Genomic DNA, 27,576 nt, shown 5'->3' with positions numbered 1-27,576 from the left:
ATTACTTAATTTTTTAAAAGTACATAGCAATTTTACAAAACTGAAAAAAAATTGTTTTTAAAAGATGTCTAAAAAATTTTTTTTAAATGTTTAGCATGAACGAAATAAATATCCTCTATTAGGAAAAAGAGGATACCTAGGTAACATTTAAGCAACTTGGACTTTTTTGGAAGGTATATGTATATATTACTAACATCTAACAGAAAGTCAAGAAATGTACTAAAACTCACAGGATCTTCTAGGTTCAATATCCATAGTCACTGTCAAGCCACTCTACAATGTGATTATGGTCTTCATTGGTTCAATTACTGATCAGCTAGAGTGTAAAAAAGTGTATGCTTCCATTTCTTTGAACTTTGTATTATGAAATTAAAAGTCCAGGAAAATCCCCAAATTATTTTACTCTAGAATTATGATTCCTAGTCATTTTGCAGCTAGGAACTCCACCAACATGAAGCAAATATTTCTTTGAGTTTAACTTTACCATCTTTAAAGTGAGGACGATGATAATATCTACAGATGTAAATGTTTTAGAGCTGTAATTTACAAATACTAGCTAACAGTGGCCCTATCATCAGCCATCAGCTAAGAATAAATTTATTCAATTAATATTTACTTCAGGCATACTATGTACCTGGAATCAAGTTGGTACATCTATTATTTTTATACTGATCAGTAAGTATTTAGATTTGGATCAATAAAGTTTAAAAATCCTTGCATTAGAACATAGTACGGGTTCAATAAACATTTTTTGAATGAATATATACCAAGGAGGAACTTACAATTATATTACAATCGAAAATAATTACAGACTGCTTTTAAGAATTTTTTTTTTTTTGGTTATTGTTGCTTGTTTTTTAAATCTAGCAATGCCTTTTATAAGGATAATAAATTCTAAATGCAATGAGGAATAAATTCTAAATGCAATCTGCAATGCCAGAGTCTATACATAGTCAATCCTCGTTATATTCATGGATTCTGGTATTTGAAAATTCACCTACCTGCTGAAAGTTGTAACAAAAATCAAAACTTGCAGTGCTTTTGTGGACACCGGTGGACATGCACAGAGTGGCAAAATATTTGAGTTCATGTTCCCAGCTGAGGTTAAACAAGGTGAAGCTCTGCTTTCTTATTTTAGCTTCCAGGCTAGAAATAATTGTTCTTTTTATGGTCTATTTAGTGCCATACTTTTGTGCTGTTTTGGGGGTAATTCTGCTGTTTAAAATTTTCCCCAAGTGTATTGTGGAAGTGCTGTCTAGTGTTCTTGAGTGCAAGAAGGCTATGTACGATGTTCCTTACAGAGAAAAGTATGTGGTTAGGTAAGCTTCATTCAGGCGTGAGTTACAGTGTTGTTGGCCTGGGTTCAATGTTAATGAATCAACAATGTATATTAAATAAGGTTTCTTTAAACAGAAACAGGGACTTCCATGGCGGTCCAGTGGTTAAGACTCCGTGCTTCCACTGTGGGGGGCACGGGTTCCATTCCTGGTCGGGGAACTAAGATCCCGCATGCCACATGGTGCGGCCTAAATAAATAAACAGAAACACATAAAACAAGGTTATGTATTGAATAGTTGACCAAAATGTTGTAACCATAGGCTCAAAAGAACCTAACCCTGTATTCCCCTGTAATCATTCAGTATTCACTAAGTGTTCACAATGACCTTATAGAACATTACCGTAAATAACAAGAACCAACTGTAACTTTCTAAATTAAGCACCACCTCTAATTATCTCTTTGAAGTCATGACATTTAATCCCTTCGTGCTTTAGTTTTCTGATGTGTGTTTGTGTGCTGTGGGGTGTGGTCAAGGGCTGGATCGCTTTCAAGTATCGATTCTCCACTCTGAAAACTGTAATAAATGTACTTACTTTGAAGAGTTTCCGCTCTTTCCTCTTTCTTATCAACATCTTGTTGTCGGTTTCCATGTTTCAACTTAGATAAGAAGAGATTTTTGTGAGACCTAAATGAAACACAAAAGCTTGTGACTTGTTCTGCAAAGACTAGAAAAGCTATAGAAAAAGGTAGATGATTTGTCTCAATCTCTATCCAGGACCTGCTTCTACTTTGGTCTGTTTCCCTTTGGTGCTCTCCTTGCACTAATGCCCCATCTTTTTTTTTTTTTTTTTTTTTGGGTACACGGGCCTCTCACTGCTGTGGCCTCTACCGTCGCGGAGCACAGGCTCCGGATGCGCAGGCCCAGCGGCCATGGCCCAGCCGCTCCGCTGCACGTGGGATCCTCCCGGACCGGGGCACGAACCCGCGTTCCCTGCATCGGCAGACGGACTCAACCACTGCGCCACCAGGGAAGCCCTAATGCCCCATCTTAATCTTTAGCCTCTTAAGATTTTTCTTCTTCAGACTTCCCTCTCTCCCATTTATTTTCTCCATCTCATCTACTCAGAAATCAAGATTCTTTTGGCATTCCAGTTAGAGAAATTCCAAAATTCCTTTATACATGATGGTAGTTATCATTTATCTTCATAGATTCCAGAAAGGGCTTTCCGGAAAGGTAAGACTGTTTGGAAATACAGGATGTGACAGAATTTTTTGACAACCTGCAATGTTCGTATTATTCAAACTTACAAAGGAACAGACTAAAATGGAAAAAAAAAAGTTCAACTGAGCTTAGGCAGCTATTTTATCACCACCTAAAATCTACACTTTGACCCCTGTAAGTGCTCTATGCAACCTACTAATGCTTTCCCGCCGTCCCCAAACTTTCTATTGTGCTCTCTGGAATGCCAGTCTCAACTTGGTCGTCTGTCTGAAGTCTAGCTCTCCCCTGGGAACAATATTTCTCTCCTTTGTGGCCTCCTTAAGTAGAGATTAGCTTCATCTTCCGCAAACCACAGGCTCCGAGAGGTGGGTCTTTATACTTTCTATTTCCTAATGGATGCCACCTTCAGGATCCTGCTTCCACAGAAATCTTAGCCTTTGAGGATTCATGCCACTGAGGTGTATCGCTATCTACCATGCTCCATAATCTTTCACTATCCTTCCAAGCACCTCCCATGATTCGCAGATCTTTCTCTATCCCCGAGTGCCGCCATCACCATGAATTATTTCCGTGTTTCCATGGATAACCCAGATAACAAACTGGCCCCTCAACTCCTCATCTCCAGTGACCTCCTCCACACCAAGTCAGCCACCCCCGCCCCACGGTTCCATTTAGCATCCCAACTGCTCTACACTATGAAATCATTCATGCGGACGCTCTGCCCTCTGAACATGTTGCGTTGTCTGTTACAGCATCTCTAATAGATTAGAAGCTTTGTAAGCAATTTCATAAAATCGCAATTTGGGGCATTCATCAGAAATGTAAGCTCCATCCCCTTCCTGCCCCAGCATCACACCCTTGTTTCTGACAGAGTAAGAGTTTACTAATTATTTGCTTTAAGTTCAGGTACTCCCTCCACGTGCACTCCTCGTAGAAATAATGTGAAACAACCCAGGATCCCAAGACGCAGGTCTCCATAGTTTGGCTTTTCAAGACCCATCAGGGTCTTAAATATCTGTGGAGGTTAAGTAGGACCCTGCGATAATTCTTCAAACCATACCATTTGCGTGGCAGCTATTATAACCTACCTAGGTTTGCATGAATTGTTTCAAAGATTTTAAACACAGAGAAGAAAAATGTCAATTTACTTCACCTCAATAAGGATACTGTATCCCCTGAGGATTCAGTTACCGCAGACTGTTTGTCACTAACACTTTAAAAGAAGAAAACATTTGTAAGAATGTAAACAAGAGAAATTTTTCATCAGGATTGTACTTTCCACATAATCAAGCCATTTTTCAACTTATAAAACGTATCTCTGGAAAGAAACTCTGGTAAAATTAAGACCTTTACAGTCTATTACAACATGGATAATTTTTGCCCAGATGTGCTTACCAGAGACATTAAATTAATGTCTTCCCCAAACATAAGGTCAGCAGAATTGAGCTGTAACTGAGCATTCACAATGTCACTCTTTCAAAAACTCTCATGGATCTTTATTTCTATGAATTCAAGTTTAATTTCTTATCCTCCCCAGCAGTCTCCATCCAGCCTTTTTAATAAAATTCCTCCCCTCTGCTACAGTTAAAATTAGCTCCGACAAACACAGTAGGACCATCTACAGCTCGATGCCTTCACTGGAACTCTTCCTCTCTCCTGAAATGACATTTCTTCTTCCATCTACCTGTAAAAACCTTAACCACCCTTCAAGGTCCGGCTCCATGTTCACACTTTCTTGAAGCTTTCCCTCAAACTCCTTCAGCATTTAAGTCTATCTTTAAACTTTAACAACAAATTATGTAATGTCTGCTACTGTTTCTGTTTCAAGTCTGTAATTCTTATTGCCTCAAATAGTTTATAAGCTTTACCAGAACAAAATATTTCATCTAGTATTGACAGCACGAGAGTTTCATCTTTCCCGGCATTTGTCGGACCTTGAAATCACACTTCTGTTTCTATCCTTGCTTTACTTACGTCTTATTCATTCTTGCCTTGAAACTGGTGAATTTGACTCCCAGGATGGTTTTGATATTTGCTTGATTCTTATCTTTACCATGTCTCTAGTTTTTGGTTTTTCTCCCTGTGTCTAGTGCACTACAAGATGTAATGCATGCCTGGTAATGAACTAGGCACCAAGGATTCAAAGCTATTTAAGAACCTCCAAAAAACTCTCCATCTAGTGAGATAGACAGGTAAACAGATACGTTATTCTCGAAGATAAGTCCTCCTATAGAGGTATGACTTGGTGCTGTGGGAGCACACAAGTGACAACTCTGCTCAGAGCTCAACAAGACTTCTTATAGGTGAACTTTGAGCTAGAACGTGAATGGCAAATAAGAGCTTACCTTGAAGAGAAAGAAGGAAATCCAAAATTGAAGCAAGAGTCAAGGCATGAAAGAACTTGTAATATTTGAAGATCAAGTTGTATAGCTAGAAAGTGCCACGGATGTTGGCAGGGAGGGGCTAATGCTTAGGGACAAGGTGTATATGAGGGAAAAAAAAAAAACCACCCAGAAAGGGGCTATATACGGCTTTGAAAGCCATGCAATAAAATCTAATTCATCAGGCTTCCCTGGTGGTGCAGTGGTTGAGAGTCCGCCTGCCGATGCAGGGGACACGGGTTCATGCCCCGGTCCGGGAAGATCCCACATGCCACGGAGCGGCTGGGCCCGTGAGCCATGGCCGCTGAGACTGCGCGTCCGGAGCCTGTGCTCCGCAACGGGAGAGGCCGCAACAGTGAGAGGCCCGCGTATCGCAAAAAAAAAAAAAAAAAAAAAAAACCCCAAAATCTAATTCATCAAGTAGGAAACAGAAAGCCAACAGAGGTTATTAAGCTGGGAAGTGAGTTAAACAGATTTATTTTTATGGGAAGGTAGCCCTGGAAGTCACATCAAGAATGGATTTGTGTGGCACAAAGCTAAGTAATAATCTAGGATATAAATGGTAAGAGTGGATTAGAGAGGCATTTCTGATATGGAATTCGTAACACTTGGGGAGACAACCAACTGGATGTGTGAGGTAAAGGAGGAGAGTTAGGGTAGAGAGACAGATGAGAACATCTGGGGCTCTGTTTTACACACTGAACTGTGTTTGTGTCTAGGAGGGCATTTGAAATAAGTGGGTAGTACTACATTAGGAGAATACATAGGAAACATGTTCATTATATGCAAGAATCACGGTAAGTTCTAATCTTACTTTACTTTAAGGCAGTATTACAGTAGGCAGGAAGGCTGGGCCACAGAATGCATTGGGTCTTGGTACTACTAAACTTTGATTTCCTAAACAAAATGAAATAACTGAGCAATAAAAATGAAATCCCTACTTCTCAAAATGGGTCTTAGGAAAAACCCAGTGAGCAATAAGACTGCAATAGAGCCCGTGGGGAGATGAAGCAGTGAGGAACAGCTCATGCTCTGATAGGCAGGGACAAAAAGAACCGTAAGACTGAGCTCAGTCCTGAAGTGTGACCAATGCCATGTCCATCCAACTCAGACTCCAATCCCCACCTCTCAATAAGTAGTTAAGATGGGGACTTACAGCGCTTACGTCATGGTCCCAAGAAAAGAGTAATATTACATCCACTGCCAAATACACCCTTCCAGAGACCAGAAGGATTTGACTATTTGGCCTTGGTTTAAGGGTGGATGAAGAGGAGGAATGGACCATAGGTTCAGTAGAAAAGATCATTATAATGGTAGAGTTTATCTTCTTCAGTAGGGTTAGTTTCTAAAGCAAAAGGTAAAAGCCAATTCTGTAAAAATTACCCTTGAAAATCCCTAAAGAAGAAATAATTTTAGAAACTGAACTCTTGTCTCTCAACTTGTAGGACGGACACAGGCTTGTTTCCCTCCCGCGCTGGAGCAAATCACTGTTTCTGCACTTGCGCACCAGATGAAGCAGTTAGCCTACCCTTAGAGAAGATGAACAATATTTTAACATATTAGAATAACCCTCAGTACAACAATCACATGAGGGCATGTAGGATTTGAGAACTAAGGGGCACAGATGACTCAGGCTTTCAACCTCAACACTGTTCTAGAGTTCATGTTCCCTGAGAATGATAAATGATGTCACTCACACTAGCTACACAGTGCTATTTTCTCTCTACTTTTGCTTAGCATATGTAACAGAATATGCGTAAGCCCTAACTCTACAGCACTCCCAAACATCCAAACGTTAGCCATCAGTAACGCAATATACCTACTACTCGATAATCATTTTTATTAACAATGGTTCGCTAGCATCACTTTTACATAGATATTACATTCATAAAACAAAAAATATACTAATGAATTTACAAACCTTTCTCCTATATCCAAATTAGCTTCCGTTTCCAATTCAATATCATTACTATTAGGTTTATCTTGAGAAGCTGCTGTTCTTGCTCTTTTACTTTCCACTACTTTTGCTGCTGCCTTAAAAAGGGGGTTGCAGGAGACGAAGGGATGCATTAAGACATTTAAAACAAGTAACATTTAATTAAGCCTTCTTGTTCTTTGACAGTCATAACCCAAGTGTCTTGTCACAGGTCAATAAAGGGCAGTGCGTTGTTATTTTCCTCAGTAACTATGATATCACCATCAGCAACCTGCTTGGTTTATAAGAATTATGGAGAACGGCTTTCCTTGCAAAGGTACTTGAAACAGACAATGCTCTCTAGTCAGTGTTAAGATAAAAGTTTACTTTAAAAAAATTTTTTTAAAGATTCTATTTTAAAATAAAACTATCTCAAATTAATGCTCTCGTATAACATATTAAGTTAAAACTTTTTGAGGCTAACACAGGATAAAGTGTAAAAAGAAAAATTTTAATGATCCTTCTTCAGTCCAATTTGACTTTTCCCAAAAATATGCTAAAAATTTCATTTAAATTTAATTAAACTATTTCGTTTCACTTATTTCTAAATTCGTTTTGATAACTTTCCCCTCAACTTTCTATTTTGAAAAATTTCCCCAACTTTTACTTTGAAAAGTTGTAAAAATACTACAAAGATCACCAATAAACCCTTTAGATCCACTAATTATAACATTTCACCACATTCTTCTACAAAATCACTAAATAAAATTCTGATTAGTTTTGAAGAATTTCTATTTCAAGTATTCTCCTTTATTGTAACAATTACTCTTAAGTCTGTTTAGAATCTCTCTGAAATATGCATACCTTCATTAGAAAGGTTGACGATTTTTCATTTAGCACATAATTCACATAACTCTTAATTTTCTCCATCATGCGGTTGTAGCTGAAGTGTTGAAAAATGGAATGGAATGTATCTTTCTGAGAGATTATCATAAGCAACTTCCTTTTTAAAGGCTAAAGAAAACAGAAGAAACTTACTAGCACATAAAGCACAAATAAAATACTAGAAATTTTGTCATATTATTTAATTGAAAAAAATCACTTTATAAACAAAAACTCAAGAGGTTTTAAAAATGCTCCCGTTTTAAATGCCCACCAATATATTTTTTGACTTAAAAAAATTTAATATTTTACACATATGCAAAAGGATTAAAAAACCTTATGAACCTAAATATCCATACCAAGTTTAATAAATAAATAATTATCTGTATAATAGAAGCCTTATTTACTACCATAATCTGATGGCGCCCTCCCCCACCCTGGTCTTCCTCTTCTCAAGGTAACCATTATCCTGAATTTAGAACTTTAGCACATACACGCATTCCTTTGCACTACATATGCATGCATCCATAAACAATATATATAGCATTGTTTAGCATGGTTTTAACTTTATACCAATGGTGTAAAGCCCTAAATGGTATTTTTGATAAAAGCCCTAAATGGTATTTTTGATTAATGGAATACTGTACAACAGTGAAAGTAACTAGTAATTCTATAAATATCAAATCAACGTGGACGTCAGAGAGTTGAGCGAAATATAGAAAGTTTCGGGCTTCCCTTGTGGCGCAGTGGTTGAGAGTTCGCCTGTCGATGCAGGGGACACGGGTTCGTGCTCCGGTCCGGGAAGATCCCACATGCCGCGGAGCGGCTGGGCCCGTGAGCCATGGCCACTGAGCCTGCGCCACCGGAGCCTGTGTTCCGCAACGGGAGAGGCCACAACGGTGAGAGGTCCCCGTACCGCAAAAAAAAACAAAAACAAAAACAAAAAAAAAACATTTAGGGGGCTTCCCTGGTGGCACAGTGGTTAAGAATCCGCCTGCCAGTCCAGGGGACACGGGTTCAAATCCTGGTCCGGGAAGATCCCACGTGCCGCGGAGCAACTAAGCCCGTGCGCCACAACTACTGAGCCTGCGCTCCAGAGCCCACGAGCCACAACAACTGAGCCCGTGTGCCGCAACTACTGAAGCCCACACGCCTAGAGCCCGTGATCCGCAACAGGAGAAGCCACCGCAATGAGAAGCCCGCGCACCGTGACAAAGGGGGCCCCCCCCATCGCCACAACTGGAGAGAGCCTGCGCACAGCAATGAAGACCCAACGCAGTCAAAAATAAATAAATAAATAAAAGTAAAATTTAAAAAATATATACCATTTATTCACCTTTCCCTCCAGCCTGTTGAAAGCATGTAGGCTATTTTCTATTACCACAATGCTATTAAACATTTTCCTACATGTCTTCTTGGGCACAGTACAAGTTTTTCTTAGACAACAGTTCTTTCAATGCTGGTTGCACAATAAAGCTATAAAGCTTTAAAAAAATTCCACTTCTCAAGCTCTATCCCAGAACAATTGTCACAGTACAGCCTAGTTTTCTTTTTTCAGTTTTTATTTTTTTAATAAAGCTTCATGGTTTTAAAAGTATGCAGTGAAAGTAAAAACAGTTACTCTAGGGTATTTATCTAGAAGTGGAATTGCTGGAATGCATGCTTACTGATTTTGTTAAAATGCTCTCCAAAGCTTAAGTACCAATTCACCCTTCTGAGAGGAAGGTATGGCACTTTTATCATTTCTCCACATTTTGAGCCAACTGTTGGTGTGCTAAGACATTTTTAATCATTGCCAATCAGAAGTATAGGAAATGCTGTTTCAATATATTACTTGGTATTAACCTGATCACGAATATTATTGAGGTTAACACTTTCTCTCTTAGGCTTACTGGCCATAAAGTTTCCTCTTCTGTGACGTACAAGTAGAGTGGAATTTTCAGTAGTCTCACAGCACTAAGGCAAAAAAGTAAGGGCAGGGAACCCAATAAACATACCAGGCTTTCAGCTGAAATCTCAGGAGGGTTATACCGTAGGAACAGGGGCAAATTAGAGATAGAATAAGCCTTACTAAAGGCTCAGTCTTCAGTGAATTAAGGTGATTCCCTCTCCCCCAAACCACCATGTGAAAAGGTACTCAACTTCATTAATCATCAAAGAAACAGAAATTAAAACCCAATGCGATAGCACTACATATTTGCCTGAATGACTATAATGAAAACCACATATAAGGTCTGTGAAGCAACTGGAACTCTCCCACACTACTGCAGGAATTGATATTTACTTTGGAAAATTCTGGCAGTATCTACTAAAACTGAGTATGTGCATATCCTACAACTCACCAATTCTATTCCTAAGTATATACCCAATAGAAACACATATATTTTTTCTACAAAAGATATGTAAAGGAATGTAATGGACAAAATACGGAAATAACTCAAATGTCCATCCACAGTAGAATGGATAAATTGTAGTATATTCCTACAGTGGAGCAATGAGAATGAACAAACGATTGTTATAAGCAACACCATGTATCTCTCTTACAAATATAAACTTGCTATATGATTCTGTTATATAAAGTTCAGAAAAAAGAAAGACTAATCTTGGATGTTACAAGTCAGGATAGCGGTTACCCTTGAGAAGGTGGTTGGGATAGTGCCTGGAGGGTGCTGGTGATGTTCTGTTTCTTGATCTAGGAGGTCACCACACAAGTGTGTTCCTTTTGTGAAAATGCACCTACTTATACACTTATGATACATGTACTCTACTAAAGGTATGCTATTGTTCAATAAAGAGTTCACTAAAAACTGTATAAAACTACACTTCTTTGAATAAGCTTAATTTGCTCTCATAACTTTGTTTTTAATACTGAAAAATTAACTTCTATTGACCTTAACATTACGCATACACACAAAAACTAGTGATAACATAAGAAACCTCCAGAAAAATAAGCAAGTTATAATGCATTTCCCTACACCTGCACTGCTCAGTATGGTAGCCACTAGCCACACAAGGCTACTCAGCCCTTGCAAGGCGTAAGCCTGAATTTAGCCTTAAGTATAAAATACACCCTAGATTTCAAAGACTTACTACAGTTGTACCTCGGTATCCACATGGGATTGGCTCCAGGACTCCCCTCGGGTACCAAAATCCAAGGATGCTCAAGTCCCTTATATAAAATGGTGTAGTATTTGCATATAACCTACACATTTCCTCACATATACTTTAAATCATATCTAGATAACTTATAATACCTAATACAATGTAAGTGCTATGTAAATAGTTGCCAGTGTGTGACAAATTCAAGTTTTGCTTTTTGAAACTTTCTGGAATTTTTCCCCCTAAATATTTTCAATCTGCAGTTGGTTGAATCCCCAGATATGGAACCCAGGATACAGAGGGCTGACTGTACAAAAAAGGGAGTGCAAAATATCTCACCAATACTTTTTACATTGATTGTTAAAAAGAATAATGTTTTTGGATATACTGGGTTAAATAAAGTGTTACTAAAATTAGTTTTACTTGTTTCTTTTTACTTTTTTAATGTGGCTACTAGAAATTTTTTTTTTTTTTTTTTTTGCGGTACGCGGGCCTTTCACTGCTGTGGCCTCTCCCGTTGCGGAGCACAGGCTCCGGACGCGCAGGCTCAGCAGCCATGGCTCACGGACCCAGCCGCTCCGCGGCATGTGGGATCTTCCCGGACCGGGGCACGAACCCGTGTCCCCTGCATCGGCAGGCGGACTCTCGACCACTGTGCCACCAGGGAAGCCAGGCTACTAGAAAGTTTAAAATCACATACGGGACTGGCATTATATTTCTGTTGGACTCTACTGTTTAAAAGAGAAAACGTTTCTTTTCTCCTCCAATGTTCTTTCAATTTTCCTTATTCCATATAAACGGCTCCAAACTTCTGATTCTAATTTAAATAATTACCGTGTAAGAATTTGGGTCACCAAATATTCTTTCAAAGACTTCTTCTGCTTCCTTAAAATTTCCATTTTCCATGCAAACAGCTATAGCCTAAAAGACAGGATGACAAATACAAACCTTAGATTGCTTTTTAAAATATCTAATTGTTGTTTAATATTGAAATAACTCAGGTAAGTCTAAACTACTTCATTCAAAATATTCTTATGTAGCTTAATAATTTTGATTTGATAAATGATATTAAAGGCAGGAATTAATAAATAAATCAGGAGCTACATTATATATATTGAGGACCCACCGAAATAGTCATTTTGAGCAAAAGGGAAGAGAGAGAAGGGGTAGATGGATGGTGTTTGTGATGATTAGGATATATAAAAGTTGCTACTTAGGACCCCAGGAAAATCTCTAATAGAAACTCAGGAAGCCAGATGCTTTTGAATAATCATTTTATAAACTGGCCTTTTTTGATACTATATGTGGTAAGATATAGGACCACCATTACCATCTGGGTAGGTTTGTAAACTTGGGAAAGCTATTTAACCTCTTGGCGCCTCCGTTTCTTTACACCAATGTAAAATGGTGAAAATAACAGTACCTATTTCACAGGGCAGTTGTGAGGATTAAAGAGTTATATATAAAAGTGCTTAGAACAGTATCTGGCAAACAGTAAACAATATATTATTACACGTTTGCTGTGTATTTTATGTAACCCGTTCAACTTTACTGGTATATTTAGCAAAGGCCTGCTTCCCCTAGAACTCCAAAAGACTGGGACAACATGACAAATCCCTTTGCCCTGGGTTGAAATTCTTAAAAGCAGCAGTCATTTTTCTGCCAATTCTCTTCAGGTCTTAATTCTAATTGACAGTCACCACACCGTCAATAATTAATTCCTGAGAAGGTGGGACACCACCTGGATTTTCTCCTACCCAACCATGAAAAGTTTTTTAAAAACTAGAAAAAGTTTATTTAACTATGAAATTCCTGAGTACATACTTTGCCTGTAAACAAAACATTTTCCCTGCTATTATATCTTTGAATGACTTTCTTTGGTTTTTCACTCTTTAATAGGCTACTCCTACTAAAGTTTTCTCTACATAGTTAAAATTTTACATTCTCTTAATCGCAAAAACCCATTCATTTCTTATTATTTGATAATCTTTAGGGACTTCTCTAGTGGTCCAGTGGTTAAGACTCTGTGTGTCCACTGCAGGGGGAGTGGGTTCAATCCCTGGTCAGGGAACTAAGATCCCGCATGCCATGTGGTGTGGGCAAAAAAAATATTTAAAAAAAATAAAAATAAAAGGTAATCTTTAAATGGGAGAACATAAACCACTGGTTTTTGAAAGTTGTTTAGTAATCTTTAAATAGATTTGGCATATTTTCCAACGTGGGGGCAATATGCACTTAGGTAGAAAACATTAAGTCCCAACTCTTAGTCCTCATGTCAAGACAATAAATCATAGGTCAAATTTCTAAAGAGAATGATTATATTACATTTTACTACAGGTTTACCATCCAACTTCTATTAGGTGGCTCTTAGTTTCTTTAGATGTTGTTTTTATTTTCTAGCAAAATAATAAACACAAAGTAACACTCATACCTGAATTTTAATTAAATTCTGTATTTCTTCATGAAGCTTGTCATGTTCCTTTTCAATTGATGCCCAAATCATCAGGGCTGATTCCAAGGGTGTAATTTGTTCATCACTTTCAAACTGTGCATCTTTTAAAACCAAAATAAAAATAAGTAACTTAGAAAGCCATGAAGAACTTTACTTTGTTAATTTTTTTATAAACTCATTTCTTTAAACATTGACTGAGTGTATACTATGTGCCAGGCACTGCTCTCGTATATACCAGTTTAGGGAAGATTTTTCAAGTTAATTTCCTCATTAAAATCAACTTAAAAAAAAATAAAAAACAGAAAAGGCTATATATGAGTCCACAAAACATCTGAAGATTATCTCTACTAAAATACTGATTTTAAAACCTGAAATAAATTATATTTTATAAGGTGTCACAATAACAGAATTCTTAAATGGTTTGTAAGTCTAACTGCAGTATAACAAACTTCATTGAGATAGAGCATGAAATTAGTTTATTGTGAAATTTGATTTTCGCATATACTACTTTAAATCCTTGTTATATATTTTGTAGATATTTGAAACAGGATCAATCAAGAACTTATCTCTCTACCAACATTATTCCAATCACCAAAGCTTAAAAACCTAAGGAGTGACTTCCCTGGTGGCGCAGTGGTTAAGAATCCGCCTGCCGGGACTTCCCTTGTGGCACAGTGGTTAAGAATCCGCCTGCCAATGCAGGGGACATGGGTTGGAGTCCTGGTCCGGGAAGATCCCACATGCCGCGGAGCCACTAAGCCCGTGTGCCACAACTACTGAGCCTGCGCGCTAGAGCCCGCGTGCCCACGTGCCTAGAGCCCGTGCTCCACAAGAGAAGCCACCGCAATGAGAAGCCCGCACACTGCAGCGAAGAGCAGCCCCTGCTCGCCGCAACTAGAGAAAGCCCGCATACAGCAACGAAGACCCAACGCAGCCAAAAATAAATAAAATAAAATAAAATTATAAAAAAAAAAAAAAAAAGAATCCGCCTGCCAACGCAGGGGACACGGGTTTGAGTCCTGGTCTGGGAAGATCCCACATGCCGCGGAGCAACTAAGCCTGTGCACCACAACTACTGAGCCTGTGCTCTAGAGCCTGCAAGCCACAACTACTGAGCCCACGTGCCACAACTACTGAGCCCACGTGCCACAACTACTGAGCCTGCGTGCCACACTACTGAAGCCCACGCGCCTAGAGCCCAAGCCCCGCAATGAGAAGCCTACACGCCACAACGAAGAGTAGCCCCCGCTCGCCGCAACTAGAGAAAGCCCGCGCACAGCAACGAAGACCCAACGCAGCCAAAATAAATAAATAAATTTATTTAAAAAAAACGTAAGGAGTCACCGTTTTACTCCTTCCTCTTTCTCATCACCATATACCATCTGTTGCGATACTGTATAGTGGTTTTTAAAACTTTGGAGTTTATTCCAGACTCTATCATGTACTACCTGTGTGGTGTTGAAAAAGTTATTTTGCCTTTCTAAGCCTCAGTTTTCTCACCTATAAAATGCTGTAAATATGGGCTTCCCTGGTGGCGCAGTGGTTGAGAGTCTGCCTGCCGATGCAGGGGACACAGGTTCGTGCCCCAGTCCGGGAAGATCCCACGTGCCGCAGAGCGGCTGGGCCCGTGAGCCATGGCCACTGAGCCTGCGTGTCGTCGGGAGCCTGTGCTCCGCAACGGGAGAGGCCACAACAGTGAGAGGCCCGCATACCGCAAACAAAACAAAACAAACAAAAAAATGCTGTAAATAAATACTATGTGAATATTTAATGAGATAATATTTGTACTACTGTTAAACTTTCTTAAAACAGAATTTATCAGCTTATTCTTATCAAAGACTCACAGTGGCTGGTAACTACTTAGCAAATTACACACAAACATCTCCATTTGAAATTCAGGGTCACGTGTAGTTGAAAATCCAATACATAAACTAAAACTAAGTTTTAAATGCTGCCTCTCTTGAAATATAGTGATTCTTGATCACTGACCCCAGCCTATTATATCTAAGATGCACCCTGGTGAATTTCAAGATTAAACCATGGGGTCACACACAAAACAGGGATTTTTTTTGCACCCTTGTTTTAAGAGAAAAAGTTGTTGGAAGGGAAAATAAGAATATAATGAACAACTGCTATATGTGAAGCCCAGCCAGGCACTTCTAGAACATTCTGTCACATTTAATTTACCAGACAGCTCTGTGAACCATGTTAGCTTATGGTCTACATCGGCCCGTTTTCTTCCTCTGCCACCAGCCCAGCCAGCCTACCTACCTACCGTCTTCCGCACGTCTGCTTTGTCTCTAGCCCTAATCCACTGACTGTCCGGGTCCAACTCACCCCCACAACACAGCACACCACATGAGCCAGAGCTGGATGAGTGTGGGCTCCCAGAGTGGTCCTAATAGGGTGGGATTTCCTGCCACCCAGTCTGTTTATAAGTGAACAGTTCCGTGCGATTACGGCCCACCACTGGAGACTGCCAGGAAAGCATTTTGTAAATTGTAAAACCCAATATAAATATGGAATTATTTGCATCAAAAGATCATTTACAACCTGGAAGAAATGGACAAATTCTTAGAAATGCACAACCTGCCAAGACTGAATCAGGAAGAAATAGAAAATATGAACAGACCAATCACAAGCACTGAAATTGAAACTGTGATTAAAAATCTTCCAACAAACAAAAGCCCAAGACCAGATGGCTTCACAGGCGAATTCTATCAAGCATTTAGAGAAGAGCTAACACCTATCCTTCTCAAACACTTCCAAAATATAGCAGGGGGAGGAACACTCCCAAACTCATTCTACGAGGCCACCATCACCCTGATACCAAAACCAGACAAGGACATCACAAAGAAAGAAAACTATAGGCCAATATCACTGATGAACATAGATGCAAAAATCCTCAACAAAATACTAGCAAACAGAATCCAACAGCACATTAAAAGGATCATCACACACCATGATCAAGTGGGGTTTATTCCAGGAATGCAAGGATTCTTCAATATAGGCAAATCAATCAACATGATACACCATATTAACAAATTGAAGGAGAAAAACCATACGATCATCTCAACAGATGCAGAGAAAGCTTTAGACAAAATTCAACACCACTTATGATAAAAACCCTGCAGAAAGCAGGCATAGAGGGAACTTTCCTCAACATAATAAAGACCATATATGACAAACCCACAGCCAACATCGTCCTCAATGGTGAAAAACTGAAAGCATTTCCACTAAGATCAGGAACAAGACAAGGTTGCCCACTCTTACCACTCTTACTCAACATAGTTTTGGAAGTTTTAGCCACAGCAATCAGAGAAGAAAAGGAAATAAAAGGAATCCAAATCGGAAAAGAAGAAGTAAAGCTGTCACTGTTTGCAGATGACATGATACTATACATAGAGAATCCTAAAGGTGCTACCAGAAAACTACTAGAGCTAATCAATGAATCTGGTAAAGTAGCAGGATACAAAATTAATGCACAGAAATCTCTGGCATTCCTATACACTAATGATGAAAAATCTGAAAGTGAAATCAAGAAAACACTCCCATTTACCACTGCAGCAAAAAGAATAAAATATCTAGGAATAAACCTACCTAAGGAGACAAAAGACCTGTATGCAGAAAATTATAAAACACTGATGAAAGAAATTAAAGATGATACGAATAGATGGAGAGATATACCATGTTCTTGGATTGGAAGAATCAATATTGTGAAAATGACTCTACTACCCAAAGCAATCTACAGATTCAATGTAATCCCTATCAAACTACCACTGGCATTTTTCACAGAACTAGAACAAAAAATTTCACAATTTGTATGGAAACACAAAAGACCCCGAATAGCTAAAGCAATCTTGAGAACGAAAAACGGAGCTGGAGGAATCAGGCTCCCTGACTTCAGACTATTCTACAAAGCTACAGTAATCAAGACAGTATGGTACTGGCACAAAAACAGAAAGACAGATCAATGGAACAGGATAGAAAGACCAGAGATAAACCCACACACATATGGTCACCTTATCTTTGATAAAGGAGGCAGGAATGTACAGTGGAGAAAGGACAGCCTCTTCAATAAGTGGTGCTGGGAAAACTGGACAGGTACATGTAAAAGTATGAGATTAGATCACTCCCTAACATCATACACAAAAATAAGCTCAAAATGGATTAAAGACCTAAATGTAAGGCCAGAAACTATCAAACTCTTAGAGGAAAACAAACATAGGCGGAACACTCTATGACATAAATCACAGCAAGATCCTTTTTGACCCACCTCCTAGAGAAATGGAAATAAAAACAAAAATAAACAAATGGGACCTACTGAAACTTCAAAGCTTTTACACAGCAAAGGAAACCATAAACAAGACCAAAAGACAACCCTCAGAATGGGAGAAAATATTTGCAAATGAAACAACTGACAAAGGATTAATCTCCAAAATTTATAAGCAACTCATGCAGCTCAATAACAAAAAAACAAACAACCCAATCCAAAAATGGGCAGAAGACCTAAACAGACATTTCTCCAAAGAAGATATACAGACTGCCAACAAACACATGAAAGAATGCTCAACATCATTAATCATTAGAGAAATGCAAATCCAAACTACAATAAGATATCATCTCACACCAGTTAGAATGGCGATCAGCAAAAAATCTAGAAACAATAAATGCTGGAGAGGGTGTGGAGAAAAGGGAACACTCTTACACTGCTGGTGGGAATGTGAATTGATACAGCCACTATAGAGAACAGTATGGAGGTTCCTTAAAAACTACAAATAGAACTACCATATGACCCGGCAATCCCACTACTGGGCATATACCCTGAGAAAACCATAATTCAAAAAGAGTCATGTACCAAAATGTTCATTGCAGCTCTATTTACAATAGCCAGGAGATGGAAACAACCTAAGTGTCCATCATCGGATGAATGGATAAAGAAGATGTAGCACATATATACAGTGGAATATTACTCAGCCATAAAAAGAAACGAAATTGAGCTATTTGTAATGAGGTGGATGGACCTAGAGTCTGTCATACAGAGTGAAGTAAGTCAGAAAGAGAAAGACAAATACCGTATGCTAACACATATATATGGAATTTAAGAAAAAAAAATGTCATGAAGAACCTAGGGGTAAGACAGGAATAAAGACACAGACCTACTAGAGAATGGACTTGAGGATATGGGGAGGGGGAAGGGTAAGCTGTGACAATGTGAGAGAGTGGCATGGACATATATACACTACCAAATGTAAAACAGCTAGCTATTGGGAAGCAGCCGTATAGTACAGGGAGATCAGCTCGGTGCTTTGTGACCACCTAGAGGGGTGGGATAGGGAGGGTGGGAGGGAGGGAGACGCAAGAGGGAAGAGATATGGGAACATAGGTATATGTACAACTGATTCACTTTGTTATAAAGTAGAAACTAACACACCATTGTAAAGCAATTATACTCCAATAAAGATGTAAAAAAAAAAAAAAAGGTCCTTTAAATAACCATGCTGTAAATATTAGCCATTACTGATAAACTGAAACCGGCCTGGCCATTACAACCTAAAATAAACTATGAGGGGCTTCCCTGGTGGCGCAGTGGTTGAGAATCTGCCTGCCAATGCAGGGGACACGGGTTTGAGCCCCCGTCTGGGAAGATCCCACATGCTGCGGAGCAACTAGGCCCGTGAGCCACAATTACCGAGCCTGTGCGTCTGAAGCCTGTGCTCCACAACAAGAGAGGCCACGATAGTGAGAGGCCCGCGTACCGCGATGAAGAGTGGCCCCCACTTGCCGCAACTAAAGAAAGCCCTGGCATAGAAATGAAGACCCAACACAGATATAAATAAATAAATAAATAAAATTAAAAAGAAAAAAAAAAGAATGATCCATGCTTTAAAAAATAAAAATAAAAAAACTATGAGGACAAGGGAGAGAGAGAATTATAGTTATAAAATCATATTCCCTTATTAAGTAAGTGCTAAAATCAAGCTCAAATAAGAGGTTTCAAATATCATTGTTGCCAGTTAGAAGAAGAGTATGCATGATAGTAACAGGAGTCACCACAAAGTTACCATAGCCCCATTTAGTGACGTCTTTAAGATAGAGTACACATGGGCTTCCCTGGTGGCGCAGTGGTTGAGAGTCCGCCTGCCAATGCAGGGGACACGGGTTCGTGCCCCGGTCCGGGAGGATCCCACATGCCGCGGAGTGGCTGGGCGCCTGAGCCATGCCCGCTGAGCCTGCACGTCCGGAGCCTGTGCTCCGCAACGGGAGAGGCCACAACAGTGAGAGGCCCGCGTACCACAAAAAAAAAAAAGACAGAGTACACGGAGCATGGTCCCCCAACAGCAACATCAGAATCACCTGGGAACTTAATAGAAATGTAAACTCCAGGGCCCCTCACTCACCCTACTGAATCAGAAACTCACGATGGAGAAGGGGACTCACCATTCTGTTCCTTAACAAGTTCTCTAATAATTCGGAAGCAAGCTAAAATTTGAGAACCATCACTCTAAGAAGATAGGGATTATATTTCCTTTACTAGCTTTAAATATGTCTGTGTATAGATGTACATGCCAAATACACGTGAGCAAACTCTCAAAAACAAAGGACTACTCCCATCTGTTTCTTCTCATTGTCTCCCCTTTAGACATAGATTGAAATATGTCCAATATAAAATAAAAACATATTTACCAAGGGTTTTTCCAGCTGCAATTCTTGTCAAAAATTGACATATGTATATAGTTCTCAGTTGATAAGCTGTTAGACTGGACAATCCATGAATAATAGCTGAAAGTGAAGAAAGTGAATCTTATTAAAACATTAAAACAAAACTCCAAACTAGACCCATCAGTGCCTCTGCGTGGTTTGCGGAGAAATAAGTTACAAATATCACCCAAAGATTACCATAAATTTAGAGTGTATGCTTTATATATAGACAATTTTTAGGAAATCAGAACAAAAAAGAATAACAATGAAGACTCTGCCTTCAAAATAAAACTGATGTTTCACAGGTAGAATAATAAATCTTGAAAACTACGTACTTTCACAGGTAGCAGTCTAAACTAAATGAAAAGGGAGATTTAGATCCAAACTGTAAAATGTGTCAAATCATTACCTGGAATCTTCCTTTATACCTTAAAATGCCTAATATTATAGGAAATATATTATTTCTGTCAAGGTTTCAGTTAAGCAAGAGTCTGTTCAGTTTACGAAGCTTTATTTTAAAAACATTTATTAATGTTAATCTCCCCAATATTTGAACACCCACCCAGATGTTATGCTAGGTAGTAAGTATATACAACACTGAGTAAACCATAATCCTGGTTTTCACTGAATTTACCATGTAGCAATAAAAGACAAAGATTAAATTAACCAGCAAACCAAAAAACGGTCCTGCAGCTGCTAAGCAGATGAAACAAATAAATACATTTATTTGTATTTATTTCCTCAATTTTAATATGCCATAACCTTATGCTACACCAGAGATTATCTGGACCAAATATAGTCATAATTAAATAGGATTCAAAAAGAGCACAAAATTTATATAAAATTTAAACACAACTTATTCAACATGGGCTGAACATCTACTGCTGGCCAGTGGTAGGGACTGATGTCTGAGTAATAAGATAGCCAGTCCCTGCTCCTCAGAAGGTTTTAGTCTGAGAAGGCAGGAATTAAACAAAAAATTATGCAAGAGACTAATTAAAATTTTAATGTGTCATAAAGGGTAAGTATGGTATAGGAGCAAAACAGAAGGAAGACCTAATCTATTTTAGGGAAGAAAGTCATATCCTTTCTGTCTTCACTTCCCTCCATATTTAGTCTACGTATGCAATAACTAGATACCCTACACACCACTGCCCTTCTGCTCTTTGTACCTGTTAGGCATAAAACAAAACAAAAACAATGAAAACCTACCCTGGTTGAACCTGGCTATCTGCTTTTTCCACACCTGTAACCAAACACTACATTAGGGAGGATCTAATGACCAGCAACAGTAACAACTATATTTAAGCACTTAACTATAATACCAGGCACTACTCTAAGCACTGAGCAGTGGTTCTCAACTAGGGGTGATTTTGTCCCCTAGGAGGCATTTGGCAATGTCTGGAGACATTTTTTTTTTTTGGCGGTACGCGGGCCTCTCACCATTGTGGCCTCTCCCGTTGCAGAGCACAGGCTCCGGACGCTTAGGCTCAGCGGCCATGGCTCACGGGCCCAGCCGCTCCGCGGCATGTGGGATCTTCCCGGACCGGGGCACGAACCCGTGTCCCCTGCATCGGCAGGCGGACTCCCAACCACTGCGCCACCAGAGAAGCCCCTGGAGCTATTTTTGATTGTCACGAGTGGGAGGGGTGCTACTGGCACCTAGTGGCTGAGGTCAAGGATCCTACAATGCACGGGAGAACCTCCACCTCATTCCCCCTCTACCCTCAAGCATACACAGAATAAAGAATCATGTGGTGCAAAATGTCAACAGGCTGAGGCTGGGAAACCTTGCTTTATACATATCAGTTCATCTGCTTCTCTCAACAGCCCTTTGAAGGTAGATGCCATTATTACTACCATTTTACAGATGAGGAAATTGTAGTACCACGGGAACTGGTGGTACCAAGTCATTGCTTCGAGTCTTATGGCTATAAACCAGCAGAGCCCGGAATCAAACTCAGACAATTTACTATGGAGCCCATGCTCTTAATTACAATTCTACACTGCTTCCCACGGTGGAGATAGGTTAGGAATATCAGTCTGGAAAAGGCATTATCTGAGATAAGTGAGGTGGGAGAATAATTCTGAGTTGGAATGAAAGAACTAAGAATTTTCTAGGAAGCATCAGAGTTGTATATGTTTACAATCTTGAAAAGCGTAGTAAATGAAATTCTATAAGAGATAAAAGGGAGTCATTTTAGTCAAAAATGGAATACCGAGACAATATTATGTTCACAGTTTGCATATCTGTTTTAGCAATACAACCTGAAAAAGTTTACTCTTTCTGGGTTTCTGCGCCTTTAACCTTCAAATAATGGAGATGACCTAGATTATTCGTTGGGTCTTGGGCTAGAACCTTACAAGGTCCTTTTTTTTGTTTAAATAAACTTTATTTTTTAGAATGGTTTTAAATATACATAATGTAGTGAAGAAAGATAGTAAAGAGGTCCCATATACCCTCCACCCAGTTTACCCTGTTATTAGCGTCTTGCATTAATTAGTATTCCATGTTACATTAATTAACCAATATCGATACATTAGTAAAGTCCATGCTTTATTCAGATTTCCTTAGTGTTTACTTAATGTCCTTCTTCTGCTGCAAGATCCCAACCAGGGCACCACATAACATTTAGTCATCATGTCTCTTTGGGCATCTCTTGGCTATAACAGTTTCTCAGACGTCCCCTGGTTTTGATGACCTTGACAATTTTGAGGTACTTTGTACAATGTACCTCTCTATTGGGATTTGTCTGATATTCTTCTCATGATTAGACTAGAGTTGTGGGGTTTGGGGAGGAGGGTCACAGAGGTAAAGTTCCGTTTTCATCACACTGTATCAAGCGTACATGCTACTAGCTATCACTGCTGATGCTGACCTTGATTACCTAGGTGGGCCAGTGTCTGTCAGCTTTCTCTGCTTTCTCCCCATTTGTATCCTGTGCTCGTCGCAGCCCACACTTAAGGAGTGGGGAGTTACGCTCCACCTCCTTGAGGACAGAGTAGCTACACGAATTACCTGGAATTCTTCTGCGTCGGAGATTTGTCTCTTCTTCCATTTGTATATTTATTCCACCATTTATTTACATCAGTATGAACTTTATGGATATTTATTTTGTATGTTGGGTTATAATCCAACACTACAGTTGACCTTTGAACAATGCTAGGGTTAGGGGTGCTGACCCTCTGAGCAGTTGAAAAATCCCAGTGTCAGCTCTCTGTATTCCCAGTTTAACCAACCACAGATTGCGTAGTACTGTCTTATTTACTACTGAGAAAAAAATTGGCTTGTAAGTGGACAGGTGCAGTTCACACCTGTGTTGTTTAAGGGTCAACTGTATTTTCTTGCTCGAGTTATTTCAGCTTTGGCCATTGGGAGCCCTTGCGGTTGGCTCCCGCGTCCCTTTGTACTACTCCCATAATTGTGGGATTTTTTTTTGTTTCTTTGGGGGTTTTGTTTTGCTTTGTTTTTAGCACTTTCTTACTTTCTGTTACAAGATGCTCCAGGCTCAACTTGTATATCTCCTGTCCCAGTCCCAGAATCAGGCCATTTCTCTGGAGAATGGTATTGGAAACCAAGACTTGAGTGCTAAGTGTACCCCTTGCTGCTAGGGTTACATTGTTTCTACACCCTTTCATCTGACAGAACAAGGAAATATATGAGTATATCCTAACCTGTGTCTATATATGTATAATATGCATTGATATTTCTATATGTTATAAACAGGAGCTCATACTGATATTTCCAATTCATTAACACATAGATAATTTTAGCCTCCTCCCCAAAGAGGCCTTTATAATAATTCGAATTATTAAATGAACTGGCTTCATTCCAGGATTTAACTTCCTAATTAATGTTAATTAACCATGGCTCTAGTGTTATCTGTGACACGGAGGAAAGCTTCTTGAATTGGAAGATAAGACATGCGTCTGGAACAACCCTTTAACCTATCAATGCTTTAGGTTGTTTTAACTAGTTCACTCCTCGATAAACTGAGATTACTTGCCTAACTCACGGGATAACCGTGAAGCTGAAATGTACCAATACGGTTTTCTGAGGTATTTGATTTCCTACTAAATAGTACCTTGGGGTTGCGTTCGGCTGCAATAAGTTGACGGCCAACTCATATAAATACCAGAGCATCTTTCGGTTATCATTCAAAAAGCCAGCTAGCCTTCTCTAGGCGTCAAGGTCTCTGTCCATCGCTTACAGGCTGTCTTGTGTAGGCGGTAGATTTCATTGTCAGTTACTTTTATGCTGAAGCCTATACGGAGCCAGCGGGCTAAACCAGGTTTAGATAGCTCCCGAAGTAACAGAAAACACTGATGCCTAGGTCACAGTGATTTGTTAAATAAATGCCTTTACAGGAGTATCTCTGCCGAAAAAAGCAAGAAACACAAGCGCCACAGGCGACAAAGGGAACTGGACACTGGATTCAGTGCAGTTTTGTTCATTTTAACCCACTTAACCCTCTTTCAACTCTAATGAATCTGAGCAAAACTGAGGAGCTGAGAGGAGGCGGATGCGGGATTGGAACCAACGATCAACTCTGAGCTGGGGGCCCTCCGCTCGGGCGCCGCAGCAGCCCGATCCCCGACCCCCTGGGGGACAGCGCCGCAAACCTGGCCTCGGCAGCCCGCCGCGGTCCCCGCCCCCGGCCCGGGCGCGCCCCGCACTCACCCTCGGCGCTGTCGCGGGTGCGGTGGAAGTCGTCCGACCGGCCGTCACGGAAGGCCCGGCAAAGAGACAGGCAGAGGAAATCGAGCATCCAGCCGGCAGCTACCGCCTCGGCCTCAGCCACCAGGCCCGCGTCCTCCTCCTCCTCAGGGGCCCCCAAGTGCATCTGGCACTCGAGCGGTTCCTGGCACTCAAACTGCCCCTGATCATCTCTCGCCGTTTCCGCCATCCGCTCCTCCAGGGGACCTGCATCCTCCCCATCCGCAAGCCCTCGCGGGCTCGGAGCCGCTGAGGCGGCGCTCTCCGCCATATTACATCTCTCGCACTGCTTCTGTCTTTTCCTGCGCGGAGCGACGATTGGCTCGCGCCGCGCGGGGCGGAGCCTCGGAGGGTCTCTTCCGCCCGTGGGAAACCACCAATCACAGACCACCGGGATGGGCGAGCGGCTCGAACCTGGCTTCTGATTGGCCGAAATCTGCTTCCGCCTCTGGATGTTGAATTCCCCGCCACCCAGGGGTGCAGTTTTGTTGGTAAACTAGACAAGTTCTGGCTGGATGCGGAGAGAGAATAGGAGGTCGGGGAGCGGGGGACTGTTTTATTCTCGTGCTAAAATGCAACACTGACCAGAACAACAACACGGTTAGTTAAAATGGAAAAACATTTTACCCTCAGTGTGCTTCAAAAATGAGATAGGTGATTAAAACTTGTCACTATTTTTCGAGCGTAACACGTTAGATCCTGGTATTCACTTAACAGTTACTGTGCGATCACGAACCAAAACTCTTTCAACAGACTTAGATCCGTGCTTCTCCAACCTTAAGGGGCATCAGAATAAGCCCCTAGGCTTGCTAAAAACACGAATTGCCGGCCTCCACCCCCAGAGTTTTTGTTCTGTAGATCTGGACTGGGATCCTTGAATTTGCAAGTGATAAGTTCTCAGGTCAGTGATACTGAGGCTGCTTGTCTGGGGACCAAATTTTCCGAATTATCGCTCTAGGAAGAGTATATTATTATGGGAATGAATTTTATTCAGGGCCTGAAACAATAAGTGAATACTTATTTTGAACTTTCAAACTTACCTTTGAGCACAAGAGGGTGTTGGGGGAAGGGGGTCTGGTTATGTTCTATTTCTCTATGTGGGTGATAGTTACATCAGTGTGGTCCTTTATGAAAATTCATTGAACACTTTTCAGTATATGGGTTATAACTGAATAAAAAGTTTCTTTTAAAAACCTTTCTGTGGGCTTCCCTGGTGGCGCAGTGGTTGAGAGTCCGCCTGCCGATGCAGGGGACGCGGGTTCGTGCCCCGGTCCGGGAAGACCCCACATGCCGCGGAGCGGCTGGCCCCGTGAGCCATGGCCGCTGAGCCCGCGCGTTGTGTTCCGCAACGGGAGAGGCCACAACAGTGAGAGGCCCGTGTACCGCAAAAACAAAAAAAAAAAACCAACAACAACTTTCTGTTTAGAACACATCCAACATTATCAAAGCCTTTATATTTTAATTTTACACATTTATTATTACCTTAAAGCCGGAGTTGAAACGTTGAGTCCTTAAAGCAACATATTATAGCCGTTAAGAATACCTAGGTTGGGGGACTTCCCTGGTGGCACAGTGGTTAAGAATCCACAGTGGTTAAAAAAAAAAGTAAGATTCATAAGGGAAGGTATTTTGTATGTCTTTTCTACTACTGTATTCCTAATGCCTAGAAAAGTGCCTGCCACATGGTAGACATTCAATCAATATTTATTGAATGAATGTATGTTACACTTTTTAAGACGTGCCTAGAGAAAAATTGATACTCAGAATAACAGGAAACATTTTTTTTTTTCAGGCAAGGCTTTATTGGGGCCCCTGCAGCAGTAGGGGGGAGAGATAACAGACAACAGGTTCCCTTGCTTGTGCGTTCCCTGAGGTGGGTGTCAAGCTTGTTCCTTAGATGGGGTGAGGGTAGAGGTGTGTCCAGGGGTCGGGCCACAGGTGTGGCTTAGGTGTTTTGCCCACCCTCGGGTGGTGTTGAGTTCAGGGGCTGTGCTCAGTACCCTGCTTTTGCTCTGGGCTCTTCAAAAGTGGCAGTTGGGTTTTTTGGTCTTTTTGTATCTTCTGTCCAGAATTTGCCCCAACTGGCCATGCACGCAGTTATTTTTAGTCCCTTATAATTTCTGTGTATTTTGTTGTTCAAGGAGAGGTGCACTCAGCAGAGGGTCCCAGGTCCCAGCCTGTCTCATTCCCCCCTGAGAGACTCTACACCCTTATTCTTAAGGGGTAAGGGGCTGAAGTTCTCTTCTCCTGAAGCTTCTTTCCGCTGGACAGGGGCCACAGACCCTAGCCTAGCCTAGAGGTGTAGAAGTCCCTCGCTGACTGTTCTAAGAACCTGTAGGGACCTGGGCCACTTTCCGCTGGAATAGGCTGAATTTCTTGAGCCATCATGAGCCTTACTTCAAACTGTTGGGGCCTACATTCTTACTAGTAAAATTCTTTATAGAATTTGAAAACTTCAGCTATTAAGTACTAAATAGTACTTTAAGATTTGCTGTGGGGCTTCCCTGGTGGCACAGTGGTTGAAAGTCCGCCTGCCAATGCAGGGGACACGGGTGCGTGCCCCGGTCCGGGAAGATCCCACATGCCGCAGAGCGGCTGGGCCCGTGAGCCATGGCCGCTGAGCCTGCGCGTCCGGAGCCTGTGCTCCGCAACGGGAGAGGCCACAGCAGTGAGGGGCCAGCGTACTGCAAAAAAAAAAAAAAAAAAAAAAAAAAGATTTGCTGTGTTGGGACTATCCCTGGTGGTGCAGTGGTTAAGAAGCCGCCTGCCAACGCAGGGGATATGGGTTCGAGCCCTGGTCCGGGAAGATCCCACATGCCGCAGAGCAACTAAGTCCGTGCGCCACAAATACTGAGCCTGTGTGCCACAACTACTGAAGCCCACGCGCCTAGAGCCCATGCTCTGCAACATGAGAAGCCCGCGCACCG

At 40.8% G+C, this 27,576-nt stretch overlaps 1 protein-coding gene across 2 annotated transcripts in view; it reads right to left on the bottom strand.

Moving 5' to 3' along the window:
* TERF1 (telomeric repeat binding factor 1) overlaps window positions 1–24,920 on the bottom strand; it is a gene marked incomplete at its 5' end in the record, with an annotated part of 39,314 nt that extends 14,394 nt beyond the window's left edge. Inside the window, 8 exons of one of the 2 annotated variants that reach the window (XM_082858941.1) lie at window positions 1,873–1,964; window positions 3,655–3,714; window positions 6,804–6,916; window positions 7,662–7,811; window positions 11,613–11,699; window positions 13,210–13,331; window positions 19,918–20,013; window positions 24,614–24,920. In XM_082858941.1, the coding sequence (XP_082715067.1) occupies window positions 1,873–1,964; window positions 3,655–3,714; window positions 6,804–6,916; window positions 7,662–7,811; window positions 11,613–11,699; window positions 13,210–13,331; window positions 19,918–20,013; window positions 24,614–24,920 (1,027 nt within the window). The remainder of the gene's footprint in view (window positions 1–1,872; window positions 1,965–3,654; window positions 3,715–6,803; window positions 6,917–7,661; window positions 7,812–11,612; window positions 11,700–13,209; window positions 13,332–19,917; window positions 20,014–24,613) is intronic. The other variant, XM_082858942.1, reaches the window with a different exon arrangement.
* Between the last annotated feature and the right edge of the window lie 2,656 nt (window positions 24,921–27,576).

The sequence above is a fragment of the Leucopleurus acutus genome, assembly GCF_964270905.1.
Source record: "Leucopleurus acutus genome assembly, chromosome: 17".
Classification (NCBI taxonomy): domain Eukaryota; kingdom Metazoa; phylum Chordata; class Mammalia; order Artiodactyla; family Delphinidae; genus Leucopleurus; species Leucopleurus acutus.
The sequence above is the reverse complement of the archived record's forward strand: the minus strand, read 5'-3'. Positions and strand labels throughout refer to the sequence as shown.